The sequence below is a fragment of the Tricharina praecox genome (genome assembly GCF_024521635.1).
Source record: "Tricharina praecox strain CBS 144465 chromosome Unknown BZA05scaffold_13, whole genome shotgun sequence".
In the NCBI taxonomy this organism is placed as follows: Eukaryota; Fungi; Ascomycota; class Pezizomycetes; order Pezizales; family Pyronemataceae; genus Tricharina; species Tricharina praecox.
In genome coordinates, this window is record NW_026250415.1 from 516,309 (window position 1) to 532,625 (window position 16,317).

Consider the following 16,317-nt stretch of genomic DNA (forward strand, 5'->3'; position numbering starts at 1 on the left):
CATATGTACTGACGGTACCCTGCTGCCGAATCTGCCGACTCTGCCGCCGCGGACAGATGTCACTGTCGATGGGGGTCTAGGCGCAGCATCCACCTTTCGCCTTGTCGGTGGGTACCTGAATATCGCGATATTACCCCGCCGGATCCCGTGGTTCCGTGGAGATCTGATCTACGGCTAGGCCAGCTGAGGGCGTAGGACGGCAGGTACATAATATGGCCGCCTACCAGGTACCATACTGGCAATACCGCGACCCATCCACTGTGCCAGTGGTCTGCATAACCAGTCCGGTGACCGGTCTGGACGGTAGTCTTGTTCGGACGGACTGGACTGGAAAATTATATCAGTATTGAGGACGGCAGTGGGATAGTCGGTCCAGTGCAGAATCACTGGACCGCAATTCTGGATGATGGGTGAGTGACGAGTGAGTAGTTACTGAGCCGCGCTGGAAAGAGTGCGGAACGCCAGAACCCGCGCCGCCGCGCGTGTCTTTAGCGCAGCGGAGCAGACACCACGCCACCTATCCAACCGCCGATCGCCGATGTAGGATGGCCCATGCGTGATCCCGATATATCAGCAGCGTAGCTGCAGTACGCAGGAATGTATGTATAGTACATATGCCTGAAGAGTTGGTAACCATGTAGGTAGAATACCTACATACATAAATACATACATGCAGAGGATGATTGGAATCCCAATTCTCGCGGCCGGCGGCAACCGGGGTCCGGGGAAGACATGGTCAAGACGGAGGAAATGCTGGAGGCTTTGAAGTTTGAATTGACGGTCGAGGGGGAGTGGGGGGTGGGGGTTGTTGCTTTGGAGTCGTAGGGAGTTTGAATGTTGTCTGTCTGCTTGGGTTTGTTTTTCAAGAAGTGAAATGCGGAGTGCGAAGTGCGAATTGATGTCCCATGATAGACACCTATTATATGTAGGAAGACAAAAAAACAAGGCGATCCGATCATCCGACAGTGGACACAGACTTACTCCGGAGTCTGGAGAAGCGAAAGTGATCGCCCGGAAGCGGAGATGACGTGCATGCATGCATTGACCTCGCCCCGCCCTGTGCGGATTCGGACTCTTCAGCGATGACGGAGTGGATTCGGTTCGAGTCGTTGCGTTCGCATTGATGGGCGGACGGGACGGACGAAGGCATGAATTGACGAGTCGCGACACGGCATGAATGGCTGGGGTGCTATTCAGCTGCGGTAGTTGACTTGATTTTCCATAGTGGATACGGTACTCACCCAAGTACATACCGTGGAGTACTTATTTGCGCCCCTTAAGCGCATGCAGTTTCTCCCACCAGCCATTAAGATTCAGCTCTCCCAGCCACCCCATGGCATGGGCCATGACGGCGATTCGGCGAATGGGCGAATGGGTTCCAATCCGACTTCCAAGTGCCAAGCACCAGGCTCCAGCCCAGCCGGATCTACTTTTCTGTCGACACGAGGCACAACACAACACATCCCACCGTCTCCAGTCCACTGCCCACTGTCTCAGACATCTGTGATTCCGTTCGCATCGACTTCCGGGGAGGTGGCACATGCTCCCACGGACGCTATTCTTGTTCTGTACCCCTGAGTCGGATCCCCGCCGTGTCCCCACCGCCGAATCACATCTCCCGCCGAGAGGCCGACGATCCCACCACTGCAAACTGCAGGATGGTCGACAGGGGTCGACGCTGGCTCGACGCTGGCTCGGCAAGCCGTGTGTGTGTGGTTTGCATCACCGACGACGTCCGTTCGTATCGAGCAGCAGCAGCAGCAACAGCAAGTTAGCGGCGTCCGTCCGTTCGTATTGAATGCGGTAGCTTCGCCGCCTAACTACCGTACCAAGTATGTAAGACATCTGCGCTGGCTGGCTGGAGCCTGAAGGCTGGTGTAGATATATAACCCCACTGCCATCACCATTGCCACCACTCACCCTCCACCGCCCACCGTCACCATCACCCCCACCTACCACCTACCACCTACCACCTATCACCTACCACCTACCATCCCCTCCACCCTCCACCCCCCAAAATAATAATGAAGACCACCTCCCTCCTCTCCATCCTCTTCAGCGCGCTCGCCGTCGCGCACCCCCTCGCCGCCTCCCCCCCCTCCCCCCCTTCCGACGGCTGCTTCGTAACGCAAGAGCTGCGGTCGACGCTCTCAGGCACATTCACACTGCAGCTGCAGCCACACCCCTTCCACACCTCCACCTCCCCCGCCCCCTCCCCCTCCCCCGCATGGACCTCCGCGCAGCCCAGCTTCGTCAAGTCCGCGGACGGCTGGGAGTACGGCGTGCACGCCAAGGGCGCAAAGATGCGGCTCACGCTGACGGACGGGGTGCTGGCGAACGAGAAGCGCGGTGTCGCGGTTACGCTGGAGCCTAGGGGCCGGCCGAGGTGGCTAAGGGTCGCGTTTAGCAAGAATACGGCAAATGAGCACCGCGGCGTCTATCAGGCGCAGAGGATGTGCATTGGTGGAAAGGGCGTTACCACGGTGGGGCCGAATGAGGGGAGAGGTATGTTGCGTTCCGTGATAATGAGTGGGATGAGCGTTGGCTGACAGTATGACAGTGTTCTGTGTCGTCGCCGATGAGCGCAGGAAGGGCGACTGGACGCTGTGGACGAAGCCTAGCGATCAGGAGGACGAGTGTGTGGTCGTCGCGGCGGTCGTGAAGATGGCGTAAGCTACTTGGGATTTATCAGGGTTTATTGGGATCGGTACTTAATATTAATGTTAAATTGTTAATCGATTAACTATGGGATTACATATGGGATTATTTCGAACAACGAGAGAAAATATGTTGGGTGCTCTCAGAAGTCAGAATAGCGCCCATGTGCCCATTTGTGCGGGTGCGAACACCAGCGAGACTTGGAAGAGATCCTGGACGGTGGAAGCTCTATTCCGTCGTTCGCAGAGATATCGCTCACCGAGCCCGAGCCCAAACCCGAACCCGAATAGGTACACACAAGCTATCCGTCCGACCACTCAATCCTATTCCGCTTGCACTTATGTAGAACAAGCCGGGCCGATGCACTCTATAGTGCATACATCCCAGTTAGCACCCGTGGGCTGGCACCGTCCATTCATGCCGTGTCGCGACTCGCGAATTCATGCCTTGCCTCGTCCCGTCCCGTCCATCAATGCGAACGCAACGACTCGAACCGAACCATAACTATCCACTCCGTCATCGCCCCAGAGTCCGAATCCGCACAGGGCGAGGTTAATGCATGCATGCACGTCATCTCCGCTTCCGGGCGATCACTTTCGCTTCTCCGGAATCCGTGTTGGATGATCATCGCCTTGTTTTTTTTCTTCATGGATTCATACATGGTGTCTATTATGGGACATCAATTGAATTCAATTCGCATTTCACACTCCGCATTTCACTCCCATCCCTCAAAGAAAAAACCAAACCCAAGTAAGCATTCCAACTCTCCACAACTCCAAAGCAACAACCCCCAGCCCCTAATACCCCATCCCGCTCCCACTCCCACTCCCACTCCCACTCCCACTCCCACTCCCACTCCCACTCCCCGCCCCATCTGGCAAAAACCTAACCTGCACCTTAACGCCGCCGCCCCAGACACCCACGGCCGCATACACATCGCAGGCGCCTTCGAGTCCGGGGAGGGGATCATTCTCCTCTTTTCCATCTCTAAACTCATCGAGGCGCCATCCGTCCTCATTCACGCCATTTCTCGTGAACCACACCCTCCTCCCGCCGTCGCCCTGACCACCAAACGCCATACCCAGGCCGACCCTCTCGCCCTCGCGGAACGGCCGCACGAAGTCTCGGCCGCCGTACGCGTCATTCGTGTACCGCCGCCCGTCATCGCCGTGCACGCCCACGCTGCCGCGATTCCAGCCTGGCAGCCGGAACCCCGGGTATGGCACCGCCACGAAGCCGATCGCTACCGCCGCGTCCGAAGGCATCCGCTCTACGGATATCTCGAAGTATATCTCTCTGCCCCGCCCCCCGCTACCCCCCTCTTTGCTCTTCCCCCCCTCCCCTGCGCCGTGGTGGTAGTGGTGGTGGTACCCAGCCGCATAAAGCGGCAGCGCCGAAACGAGGCAGCAATCAGCACACCCCGGCGCAGTCGCCACATTGACCACATTCCCCGTGCCCCCACCCGCACCCGCCCCCGTGCCTGCAGTAATCAACCCTCTAAACCACCCCGGCGGCGGTGCGAGTCCGATCTCGCCGCGCGATATGGCCGCAAGCGTGGCGGCCGTGAACCGAGACGGCGGCGAGAGCGCGTGCGCGTCCGTGAACGCCCAGCCGGCGTCCGCAAGGTCCGCGGGCGCGTTGGATGTGGGCGATGACAGGTGTAGTGCGTGGAAGAGCGGGGGTGGGAGGTCGTCTTCTTCGGCACCTTCGGGCTCGCCGCCTTCGGTGAATGCGGGGAGGGGTGAGAACGCGGGAGGTGGGTACGGCGGAGGAAGGAAGGGGTTGTTGCTGTTGGTGCTGGGCGGCGGGCCCGGAGGCGGCGCGTACTCGTCTGTACTGTGTTGGCGTGATTTCTCCTGCGCCGGTGGCGGGCCTGGAGGTGGCGCGTACTCGCTCGTACTGGGTTGGTGTGATTTCTCCAGCGGAGGGCCCGGAGGTGGCGCGTACTCGCTCGTACTGGATTGGGAGGGCTGGTACGGGTTCGGCGCAGGATACGGATCTGGCGGCGGCCGGTCCGGGTGGAAGCCGTTGTTGTCCGACTTGCCGTAGCCAAAGAGTTTGCGGATACGTGACATTGCGATTGAGGTGGTTGTGGTGCTGGTGGCGAGAGGGGTGTGATCTGGATCGTGAATGTGGGGAACGTGGAGTGTGGGGTACGGGGTAGTTACGGGGTACGTGGGGTTTAAGTACGCCGTTGATGTGATGTGATGTGCTGCAGGGACCGACCAGCTCGTGCTAACTGAAGCTAACTGAAGCTATTTACCTTGGTGGTGTCGTCATGGTGCGTGTACCGCACCTGACCCGACGGCTGACTTGGCTGGCTTCAAAGTTCCAAGGCTTCCCGTGATCAATGATCATCGCGGCCCAGCCGTCCAACCGTCCAAGCGTGCCTTTGCGGAACGTTGCTCACCGACAAAAGTGTGAATAACAATGGCACCAGCTGATTCCAAGTAGAGCTCTTCCAGACTCCCTTCTGCGTCAGAATACGCGAGATTATGTAGGTACATATCGACGATTCGCTATCTCAAGATTCGCTATGTATCCCACGATACCTACCAGGCACCGCATCATCTGAACAACCTCCCATTGCCCTGCGTAACCGAGATCTAGACCCTCCCCTCCACCTCATCATCCTTCTAGACCCTCCCCTCCACCTCCACCTCCATCATCCACCGCTTCCCCTCGCCCCACACCTCCCCCCTCGCCCTTATCCCCCGCTGCCCCCCACTGCAAACGCCCGCCAAAACAAAAAACATGAAAAAAGTAAAAAAGCCAAATCGTCATAACGTGTCCCACGCAGAAAAAATGCTATCACTGTAACCGTAACTGTACCGTATGATGTCATGTATCTGATATCGTGAATGTGCAAGACATCAATATCTCAGTCCCCCCGCCGCCGTCTTCTTCCCCCACCCCCCCCCCCGTATCCCGTGCATATATCCCAATATCCCAATATCCCAATCCCCCACCTCTAAACAAAGAAACCACATGCAACCATTAAGGACGTTCCGAAAGCAAAAGAAGAAAAGAAAAAAGAAAAGAAAATAGGTATCGCGAGTGACATCTAACCACATAACCACATAACCACAAAACAAAACAAATCTCATCCCATCCGATTCCATTTCTCAATGATGGCGCTGGTGCATATAGACCACGCACGTGTATCTGTGACACCAAAGTGACGTTAGCATGGTCAAAACAACGGAGTCCGCAACCCAACAAGACAAAAACAAACTCACCCAGAGCAACACGCCGTCTCCATCCCGTGCAGACAATACGGACATCTAGTTGCACCGCCATTCTCGACCATGCCGCGATACATAGCGCTCGGGAGGTCGTGCCAGTACTATCACCACCATCATCATCAGCTATCGTTCGCGACGCAAAAAGATTTGGAAGACGGATACACACCTTGCAGCGACAACAGATGACAAACAATTTCGCCACCGGCTTTGGCGGGGTAGGGGGTCTCGACGCGCCAACGGTGCTGGACGGCCTGGTCTTGCCCAGGTACTCGCTTGGCGGCGGGTACACCGAGCTCGCCGAGTGCTTGGACGAGGCGATCGAGGTGTCGTGTTCCTTGCCCTTGCCCTTATCCAGCTGTTGGGGCGGCGGCGACGCCGAGTTGGGGCCGACTTCGTTTCGTAGCGGAGACAGCGATTTCTGCTTTCTGTGGCTTGGGCTTCCCGGCGGTGGGCCCGGCAGGTTGCGCATCGACGTGACGCTGCTGTGCTGCACTGGCGTCTTGTCGCCGCCGTCGTCCTTGATGCTCGATGCCGTCGAGCCGCTGGTCTTGACGATGGTGAGCGGTGCTGTGATCTCTTCCTTCTCTTCCTTCTCTTCCTTCTCGCCATCTCGAGAATCGGGAGGGCTGGGTGGCCGACCAGTGTTCAGCTGCTCCTCTAGGAGCTTCATCTGTCTAACCGCCACATCCAGCCCCACCAGATTCTCCTCGGTGACCGAGTTCCCGGCGATTACCGGTGGCGTGGGTACCGGCTTGGGCGCGGCCACGGGCTTCGGCTCGGGATTCTTCTGATTGAATCTGGCTTCGACGCTCTTCATCTTGTCTCTGAAATTCCTCCGCGTGCTGCTACCAGCCTTGACCGGCGATTTCGGAGTCGGCGGTGGTGTATCGACTGCCTTCGAAGGAAGCGGTTCCGTCGTCGACCTCGTTGGCAATTCTGAAGGTTTGATGCCCGCTGCCGCCGCTCTCGCCGCGAACGTATTCGCCGGGCTGGAAGCGCCGCTGCCAATTCTTGTGGAGTTGTTCGACTCGGGCGAAGATCCCTGGCCGCTTGAGCTGCCCTCCGTGGGCTTCGATTTCCGGAATTCCTTATACTCCTGAGCATAGCTTTTGTGCTGCGCCTTCTCGGCACTTGGCGGGCGGGGGCTCGAGAAGCTATTCCGTCTGCGATATATCCACCCGCCGCCCGACCCCACGCCCACCGGGCCATCATCGATCGGAGTATCTCCGCCATCTCGGCTGCTACGGTCTCCTCGCGAAGAGTTCTTCATAGCCAATTTCCAGCCCCCCATAAACGAGCCTCGCCTCTCCTTCTTCTTCGGCTCCGGAACAGGTACTGGCGATGTTTCCCGCATGGATGTGGGCGAAGAGGATTGCGTCGATGACCTGGTGGGAAGCACTATTGGCTCCTCGGCTGTAACCGCGTGGAAGCCAAAGTCAAGTTCGATGGGACTGTGATCCGATGGTGTGGGTTCGGCCGGCTGCTGTTGTTCCTGCTGTTGTTCCTGCCGCTGTTCCTGAGGCGGTTGTTCCTGCGTCCGTTGTTCCTGCCGTTGTTCCTGCCGCTGTTCCTGAGGCCGCAATTCCAGAGGCCTTGGTGTCTGTGCCGTCTGCAAGGGCGCGATCAGAGGCAGCGGCGTCGAAGGCGCAGTTTTTGGCGTAGGCGGCGCCGATTCCACGGGCGACGGGGGATCCGGTTGCGGGGATCTCGACAGCGAGCGGGGGCGCGTTTTCCTTCCGGGGTGTTTCGGCGAGAGCGGGGGACGTTCTGGCGCGTCTTTCCAGAGCATCGAGTCCTGGCTCGAGAACGACGAGCGCGCCGAAATGGTGACGCCCGAGAACGCCTGCTGGAAGGGTGGGAGTGGGGGCAGCACGGGGGATTGGTTCGAAGTGTCGCGAGACTGGCGTGGTGTCTGTGGTGCCTGTGACGATCGATCGCCGCTGGACCCTGACGTCGATCCGGACCCTGCAAATGGCGCGGTTGGCGGGAGGAGGAACGAGCTGTCGATCGGGAACGTCTTCGCTTTTGGTTTTAACTCTGGGAGGTGTCTTTCGTTCCCGCTGCTCTGCTGGTATGCGTCTATGACGTGCTGTGGTCTGGGAGGAACGGGTGGAGGAGGATCAAGAAGAGTGAAATCGGACAGGTCGGTGCAATAGCTGCCAGTCGAGTAGGACCTTTCCCTAGTCCTAGCTCTCTCCGAGGAGGCAATCAAACGGGACGGGGTGACATTATTGATATCTGAAACGGCAGCATTATAACCTGCCGATGAGAGGTTTCTTGTTGGACCTCCAATATCCGGGGGAGTAATAGCTCCATCGTACCCCGCTCCCGATCCCAAAAACCCATTAACCCTCGCTGCAACTGCAGCGGCAGCAGCAGCACTGTCACGATCCGTAACGGCAGGTGGCTGCGGTACTGCCAGGTCCGGCGCCGGTCTCCGGAACTCATCCGGCATCCACTCATCGCGCACATTAGCAGCACGAGTTGCATCCATGCTTTTCCTGCTGCCGGGCGTGAGAGCTCTCGAGAACCAGCCACCACCACCACCACCACCACCACTACTAGGACCACTATTGGAACGGCTCGAGGCGGGGCGCGACCTGGGTTGTGAGATGATTGACGAGGCAGCGCTAGGGAGCTTCTGATGCTTTGCGGATCCAGAAGGAGGTGGAGGATTCTTGCGACGCAGCTTCCTCATGCCCTTCTTAGGGGCTTCTTCCTGCACTGCACGCACGCCTCCACCTCTACCCCCAGCTCCACCTCCACCTCCACATCCACCCCCACTACCGTTGATGCTAGGGACCTCGGGAGCGAGGAGCGGTGCAAGCGCAGGCATTATGGAAGTGATGTGTGATGTGATGTGAGCTGCTGATCTGCGTGGGCGTAATGGTGGGCGTAATGGTGGGCGTGGGCGGGGGCGGGGGGGTGTTTGAGCTCGTGCCTAAAGTGTTTTCTCTGTTATGATGTGTCGCACCGTTGCACCGGGCCAAATGTAGTCACCTCGCGGTGGAGAGGAAAAAAATATAGTATCGGGAAACGCGAGGCGAAGAGTAAGCCGAATAATTACTGGCAATTAAAATGAGGCCTGGGTGGGGTTGCTGCTGCGGCTGCGGCTGCGGCTGGGGGTTGGCAGCTGGGCTGGGGCTGAAGGTTGAAATGAAGGTTGAATGGAGGGCTGAGGGTTGGAACTTGGAAGAGCTGCCGGATTATCTAGCTATCTACATGGAAGGTGGTGGCGGTGGTGGTGGTTTTGGCAGGAGAAACTCTTCTCGTCGTTGGCGGCAGGCAGGAGGTTGAGTATGGTATGTAGAGTAGAGTAAGGATGACGAGCGGCAGCGGCAGCAACAGCAGCAGCAGAGTCTGGGAATTAAAAGAGCTTGGGGGTGAGAGCAACACGCAGCTGAGCTGATCGCTGACAGGTGGGTTGGGGTGGTGTGTGTGTGTGTGTGTGTGGAACGGGATTGCGAGGTGATGTGATGTGATCTGTATGTGGATGTGTATGTTGTGTATGTGGATGTATGTGGATGTATGTAGGACGAGACAGCTCAGTTGGCAGGTGCTTGTGTTATCTGCCAGCCTTTTGCGGGCGGGCGGGAAAGGACAACGGGAGAGGGGGGTGAATGGGAACCGAAACGAACGACGGCGGCAGCAGCAGCAGCTGGAGCAAAGGAGACAAAGCGACCGCGAACGAAGGAAGGAAGGAAGGCACTGGGTGACAAGGGAAGGGAAGAGAGGATGAGCGAAGATTTACAGTGCCGGTGTGGTGGGTACGGTATGGTACTCTACAGGATGTGCAGTGCAGCAGCGAGGTGAACAGGCGTCGGGCGGCCCTTCTATTTTTTTCTTCTATTTTTCTTCTATTTTTCTATTTTCTATTTTTCTATTTTCTATTTTTCTATTTTCTATTTTCTATTTTCTATTTTTCTATTTTTCATTCGGTTTTATCTTCTCGAAATATGGGGCGGCGGGCGGGCGACATGGGGGATGGAAGGAGGGAAGTTCTTGAGTTGCCAGCTGTAAGAAAGCGCATCATTCGCTGGCTGGCCGTGATGGGAGCTGCAGCTTTACTCTAGAACGAAGCGGTGTGTAGAGTACCCAAGTAGAGTAGGTACCACCATAGAACACACACACCATCGCTTCCAGCGAATCATCGTCACCGAATCGTGCCCCCGATCCAATCGATAACTGGGCAAATCGGTGTGGTTATCCACTGGAGCAGATCTTCCCGCGACCGTCCGGGTGTGCACCAGTAGAGTACTCTAACTACGTGGATCGGTGGCGCGCTTTGGGAAGTTGCTTGCTTCATGCACCGAACACGTCAATACGTGTGTACCACCACCAGAGTGGTTAGCTGGAGAAAGGCGAGAAAGGCACCAATTGCCACGCCCAAGGCATGTGGCATATCTGGCGATGAACATTGAACACCCTTGTAGCGACTCTTCAGGGAGTCTTCAGGGCGCGTTCCGGGAGAAGAGAAGTATCGAGATTCTACATAGAGCAGTTAACGAAGCACTTACCTGCCTATAAGCGGATGGTTACACGCTCGCTCGCCTCCACAATATCCATATATGTTCATATATGGGCATTGAAGGGCTAGTTGCTACCATCTTGCCAAGTATATACATATCAGTTGGGGCGGACATCTTCGATCTCTCCTCCTCTATGTATGTCGGTTCAGTCCCCTCCCTCCCCCACGTTCCATCTTGAAGATCATAGGTGCAGTGTGTTATGTATAGCAAAGTGGTTAGCCCGTAGGCATAATATGTACAGGTATAGGTACTTGGGTACCGTATCGCGCGGCCCGATGTTACAGTTACATACAGCGCGGGGGATGAACCTGTAACGATGGGTACTTGAGCACTCAGCAAGAGATTCAGCCCAGCTGCCCAGCTGCCCAGGTCCCGCTTCTCTTCCACTCAATCTCGGATCCGGAGATACGGCTGCGTGGGGAGTACGTACCTGAGCCAATGCCGGCTATGTGGGGCGAGACTGGGTACCATGTACTCTATAGTATGTATCATACTATAGTATAGGCAGTATAATCGTATAATGGACATGGGAACTCTGCTCGAGCAATTCATGGACTGTAATTTGTGTGTCCAGACTCCAGACTCCACTGTTCATTCGGAAAAACGCCCGTAGGACCGTAGGTATGTAAGATCGCAGACGAGCTGAAACTTGCCATATAGAGTGGTTATGATGCTAATCCAACCCGAAGGATGAAGGGAACACATTCGAGTTCGAGTAGGAAGGTAGGTGGGAGGTAGGTACGTACCTACATATCTAAGCTGTCACTTCGGCGATTGAAGTGATCCCCATAAAAGCCAAGCCTCTGCACGGGCATTCCTGGAGATGTTGGAAAACTACATCAACTTCGTGGGCCTGTAGGTAGAGTACCTACCCATAGGACTGGCCCAGCGGTGAGAAGGGTTCCTGTCGAGTACCTAGTTGAAGATTTCGCCACGGCGGGCATAAACTTCCTTGACCAGTCCTTTCTCTCCGCCAGCCCCACGGCGAAAATACCTTGCAGACCACGGATAATCACCCATCCAGTTGTCCCTTTGGTATGAACCGTAGGTATATGGTCGCCGATCCGTGGAGAAGACCATTGACCGCGGTTATCCTCGCCCAGAAGTTAGAACTGCAAGATTGGTGGTCTGCCACTGGTCTCATCGACTGTACTTTTTCCCAGCAGGGTCCGACACGTTTTGGAAGACCCCCGAACCCCCAGCCAATCTAGAAGGCGGTTCCAGCATCCATTACTAGGTAAGCAGGTCTGTAGGAAGGTATTCTTTGACCGTTGCAGTGGTTACCGGTCTGCTTGGTGGGACACGTGGTATGGTACTTACCATTTCCTGGAACTACATACTCATAGAAAGAACTCGGGGAGCCCCACGTGATTTTGTGATCAGTGCGTCTCAATGGAGATATTTCAAGTACATAACTCGGCTCCCAGTCGAAATGAATGGATATTCTCTCGTAAAAAGCGACGGGGGCAGGCCTGGCATCAGCGGACCTACCTGCAGCAGTGAGCGGCAGTGAGAAAATCTCGTGGGTTTCATCCTACCTCGTGGCACCGGTACCGGTATGGGCCAAGGATGCACCTGCCCAATTTTCCTGAGATAATTGTATGTCCATACAAGGCGCAAGGCACAAGGCATCTCGGCTGCATCCTGCCACGTGGGGGCACCAAGCTTCCCAGCTTCACGGAAACTCTGAGGGTAATACTGTTCACGACCATATATTTCTCCCAGGAATAATGACTGATGAATCCGTCAAAATATGGCCTCGCGGACGCCATTGATGGGGTGACGGACGGCTTGGAACCAGGTGATGGAGGTTGGCGGTGATCTCAATAATATGCTCCCGGTATTCAGCCCTATCGGCCTCGGCGCCTCGCAACCGGCGTCAGCTGAGTGCAGGCTGAGGGCGCGGCGAGATCCGTTGCTGCTGTCTGTCTCCTCATCCTCCTCCTCATCCTCCTCCTCCCCCTCCTCATCCTCCTCCTCCTCCTCCTCCTCCTCCTCCTCCTCCTCCTCGTCGTCGTCGTCGTCGTCGTCGTCGATGTTGACGGACGATGAGTGGAAGGAATGAAGCCTTCAATTTCCTGCAGGTTGTTCCCAAACAAGGCAGCCCAGCCTGGGATGCAGTAAATGCAGCCATTGAACAGACACGAAAAGCGCCGCGGGCGTCTCGACTCTCAATCAACGAAGAAGACGGAACATTCCGCAAAAAAACTTCAATTCGCGGTGACATGTCTGCACGTACTCACTGGTACAAGGGAGGTACATCTGCAGGTGATTGCTGGACGGCCGCCGGCGTGCACATGTCTGCGGCGTGCGTGCGAAGTAACAAGTTGGTCACACGAAAACGCCGCCGGCTGGGCATGATGTAACTTCACAGGCACTGGCAGCGAGTGCTCGCCGCCCGGCGCCAGGACATGTGTCGGAAGACATCAATCGCCCCCCCTAGACACGGTAGTTGTACCTGAGCCAGCAGCCACTGGCGGCCAGTGTAGAAAAACACAACCACTCACCATCGCGGCCCCCAAGAAGACGGCACGAACCCACGAACTCGTGCAGACATTGCATTCGGCCGGATTTCGATGCCGCTGCTGCACTAGAGTAGGTATAAGGTACATACACCACTAGACTCCACGACGCAATACGGCAGCGTGGCGATAAGGTGCCCGCTCCAAAGTCTACTCGATCGGGACTTTCTTTCGCATCCGAGATCGGCGCGATGGGCTGGCTGTGATTCAATGGTTTTGGTTCATGGCGCCGCGCTGCATCGTTACGTTGGTTAAGCCCCGATCGGGTCTGTCCGACTCTGGGGTCTGCTCGGAGTCTGGTTGGATTCGTTTCAGCGCCTTCGAAGTTCGGCAACGTTGAGGCCAAGTCCAAAAATAGAATAACCTAACGCCGGGGAAATTGGAAAACGGCGAGGCGAGAGTCGAGACTCCATCACTCGACGTTGGGCGCTGGGTCGCGTCCAGTTTTTCTTTCTTTTTCTTTGGGTTGAATCGTGCTGGATCGTGTGGGGAGGGCAAGAGATGCTGATGGTCATGGCGGATAAACTTGGCTACTCCAACTAGAGGTCGCACACAACCCGCATGGTTTTCGAGTTCTCATCACGCCGGTACCGGTATCAGCCTCAGCCTTCAGGTCGGTGATCAGAGATCTTATGGTGGTACGGAACGGCAGCTGATAGGACGCTCGCAGCTGGAGTGCAGAACAGAAGACATGAATAGGCAGCATACATCTTACCGTCCTGTCTGGACTCTGTCACTCTGATTCTCCCAGGTTACATGGCCGCAGAACAAACTGCTGACCTGTGCAAACAGGGCAAGTGCTTAGTGCTGTGTACAAGGCTGAACTTTGCGGTATGCATCCACATGCCTACATCGTTGATTGCTCGACCAGCCAGCTCATGAACACCACTCTCGTCTTCGGACAACAGTGTGTGGCTTCTCGTCAAAGCCACGATACTGCTCTACAATTTCCTTTCACGGGGCCGTATTATGTCCCGAGATGACGATGGTAACCAACTACCTGCCGTGTCCCTTAAAACCCCCCAAAGGAGGTCACTGCTCTGACCACCGAGCTGAGCCTTTTTTACGATACCTTCATCCATGCCATCCATTCATCCATCTATCCATCCACTTATGTCACCTAGTGGATGTACGGTGTATCCATTGGTTTGCAGTAGGTATCGTAAATTGCAATCTCTTCAGTCCATCAACAGGTTTCCTCCAGATCTCGAAAGGATCTTGGAATTGCCAGGGTCCCGTCCAGAAATCAGATCCTTCGAGTGGCTGCGTACATGGCTGTCTATGTAGGTACGCTACCGGCATCTGCACGATGGGAGAGTCATGGGGATTCATTGGCCAAGTGTTTGTCGTCGTGGGGAATCGGGATGCGAACTTGAACACTCAGCCTGCTATCTTGCTGTGGAACCTGACGGCCTAGTAGTACGTAAATTTGATCCGGTCCCCGCTGGGCCTCCGCACACCGTAACCCCGCCGGGCCGACAAACAGATTAAACCGGCAGCTCCCATGGGTCGTAATCTCCCGCGTCGTACTACCTACCTGACACTGTGTACGACAGTACGAGCTTCCCCCCGAGTACTCCCCGAGGGCCAGCGGCTGAGAGGATGCAAACAGTCTGGTGGTATGTAACACGACGGATCACGTAAACGTTATACATACCTCAATAAGTACTGATCCAGTACTGATCCAGCACTGGTCGGCTATGCATGTAGGCCTCCGCGCCGTGTGCAGCTCAGATACCGGTACCGATGACCGGAGCCCTAGGTAGACGATGTCGGATGTCTACTTACATCTTACTTAGCCGAGGCTTGAATCCATCATATCCTGTCAACTCCGTCACGTCAGCAACTGTCTATCATACTTGGGTAGTTAATGGGCTGACATCTACGGATTATGTGAGAAGTAGGCTGCTGGCAAGGCAAGGCAATTATGCGGTATGCGGTATGCGGTAGGAGGTAATTCTAGGCGGTTAGTTAGTTGGGACGTGATTATCCCTACGGGTTCAAATTTCAGCCCCAACGTATTGTACATACGTACGGTAAAAGTAAGTGGATACGAAGATGACCGAATGACCGCGGCATCGACTAATAAATAGCAGATATTCCGCACGAAATCAGCGGCAGTAATACGACTATATATGTCTTGCCTTATTGCCGTATATACCATTGAGGCCACACGCCGATGGGGCGCGGATATTACCATGCGCGGTACGTCCAGGATTACCGGAGGAGCCGCCACATGTTCGCCGTCATGCGGTACCGGCCCCCCGCGTTCCCGATTTCCGCTTATTTTTTTCTTTTCTTGTTATAACCAGTGAGTGCCACGGCCACTCGGGATCGAGATGGCATGTTCCCCATCCCCGTGTAGTACAGCGAGCGGGTATTTCCGTCGCATCCATGCCGAGTCATCGTCCATCACTGTGCCCACCCGTTGCCGCAATATGTAGCAACGATACTGTACTATAGACTTTCGCCATAGTCTAGATAGGCTGCATGCGAAATAAAACAGGAAGATCTCTCTCTCTGTACTATAGACTGCTGTTTCTTCGGTGCGATAGACGGCGGTACGGGACCATTCGGAAACCGTCCGGTAACCACCGCAATTGGGAGTGAAGTGTCCGAGTTACCTACGCACCACCGGCATGTATGCGCCGCATATAGGTGCTATTGCAACTTGCGTCACTGCATTCACCTGTAGCCTGTAGGATCTACCGCTCGCCTTGGTCGTTTTTAGATTCTTAGTCGTGGATCGACTGCGTGTTCAATGTTCATCGCACGAGTGATCATGGGTAGTTAAGTACTTAAAGTAGGTGCTTCTCACCGTGATCCCCCGCCTCCGAACGTTGGCACTCGCCGACTCCGTTGGCACCCGCAGGATCTACGACAGGTCCCACTATAATAGATACTATATACGGGCCCGTACTATATAAGTTATAACAGTCGGCCGAGTGAGACTTGAACAATCCCGACAACACACCCACACAGTGTACCCAAGTACATGTTTAGGTATCTACTACCACCACCACCGCCTCATCCACCATACCAGGCGTCGGGCGTCCCTCACTCACGTCTCCGGCCCACCAGTAACGCCACCAGCCCACAAACCGACGTACCATCCCACCAAGCGGAGCATTGCCATCCGCGCGTGTAGGCAGGGAGGGTATCACTCTTCCCGTCCGCCCCTCCCGTCCGCAACAGTCTACATAGGCACTATGTAGCAAGCACTATTCCCAGCTTACCTACTTCGAAAAAATCTTGGAACCATGGAAGCCAGATGGACGAGTCATCAACGTTCTCCAACGTCCTCCAACTTCCAAGAGCTACACCGCATCATGCACAATCACTCGGTCAAATGGATCCAACTCC

General features: G+C 55.8%; 5 protein-coding genes across 5 annotated transcripts; 1 reads left to right on the top strand and 4 right to left on the bottom strand.

Annotated features, from left to right (window-relative positions):
* Window positions 1-271: 271 nt before the first annotated feature.
* BZA05DRAFT_55035 (uncharacterized protein) lies at window positions 272-1,365 on the bottom strand. The gene is made up of 2 exons (XM_051488413.1): window positions 1,242-1,365; window positions 272-1,181 (listed from the first exon to the last, which is right to left on the bottom strand). Exons 1-2 carry the CDS (start codon window positions 1,249-1,251, stop codon window positions 571-573), a joined length of 621 nt encoding a protein of 206 aa, XP_051339147.1. The 5' UTR covers window positions 1,252-1,365; the 3' UTR covers window positions 272-570.
* A 659-nt stretch (window positions 1,366-2,024) lies between these two features.
* Window positions 2,025-2,869, top strand: BZA05DRAFT_453497 (uncharacterized protein; the record flags this gene model as incomplete). The annotated part of the gene is made up of 2 exons (XM_051487495.1): window positions 2,025-2,505; window positions 2,561-2,869. The coding sequence occupies 2 exons, from the start codon at window positions 2,025-2,027 to the stop codon at window positions 2,671-2,673; spliced, it is 594 nt and encodes a 197-aa protein (XP_051339148.1). The 3' UTR covers window positions 2,674-2,869.
* A 586-nt stretch (window positions 2,870-3,455) lies between these two features.
* Window positions 3,456-5,101, bottom strand: BZA05DRAFT_373995 (uncharacterized protein; the record flags this gene model as incomplete). The annotated part of the gene is made up of 2 exons (XM_051481741.1): window positions 4,030-5,101; window positions 3,456-3,969 (listed from the first exon to the last, which is right to left on the bottom strand). Exons 1-2 carry the CDS (start codon window positions 4,731-4,733, stop codon window positions 3,456-3,458), a joined length of 1,218 nt encoding a protein of 405 aa, XP_051339149.1. The 5' UTR covers window positions 4,734-5,101.
* A 682-nt stretch (window positions 5,102-5,783) lies between these two features.
* BZA05DRAFT_337962 (uncharacterized protein) lies at window positions 5,784-7,821 on the bottom strand (the record flags this gene model as incomplete). Its single annotated transcript, XM_051480874.1, has 5 exons — window positions 5,784-5,823; window positions 5,898-6,004; window positions 6,070-6,609; window positions 6,796-7,434; window positions 7,582-7,821. Coding segments are annotated over 5 exons (1,566 nt in total), but the record flags the coding sequence as incomplete, so codon positions are not given.
* A 4,357-nt stretch (window positions 7,822-12,178) lies between these two features.
* BZA05DRAFT_419014 (uncharacterized protein) lies at window positions 12,179-12,942 on the bottom strand (the record flags this gene model as incomplete). The annotated part of the gene is made up of 3 exons (XM_051485555.1): window positions 12,179-12,500; window positions 12,672-12,733; window positions 12,940-12,942. The coding sequence occupies 3 exons, from the start codon at window positions 12,940-12,942 to the stop codon at window positions 12,179-12,181; spliced, it is 387 nt and encodes a 128-aa protein (XP_051339151.1).
* Between the last annotated feature and the right edge of the window lie 3,375 nt (window positions 12,943-16,317).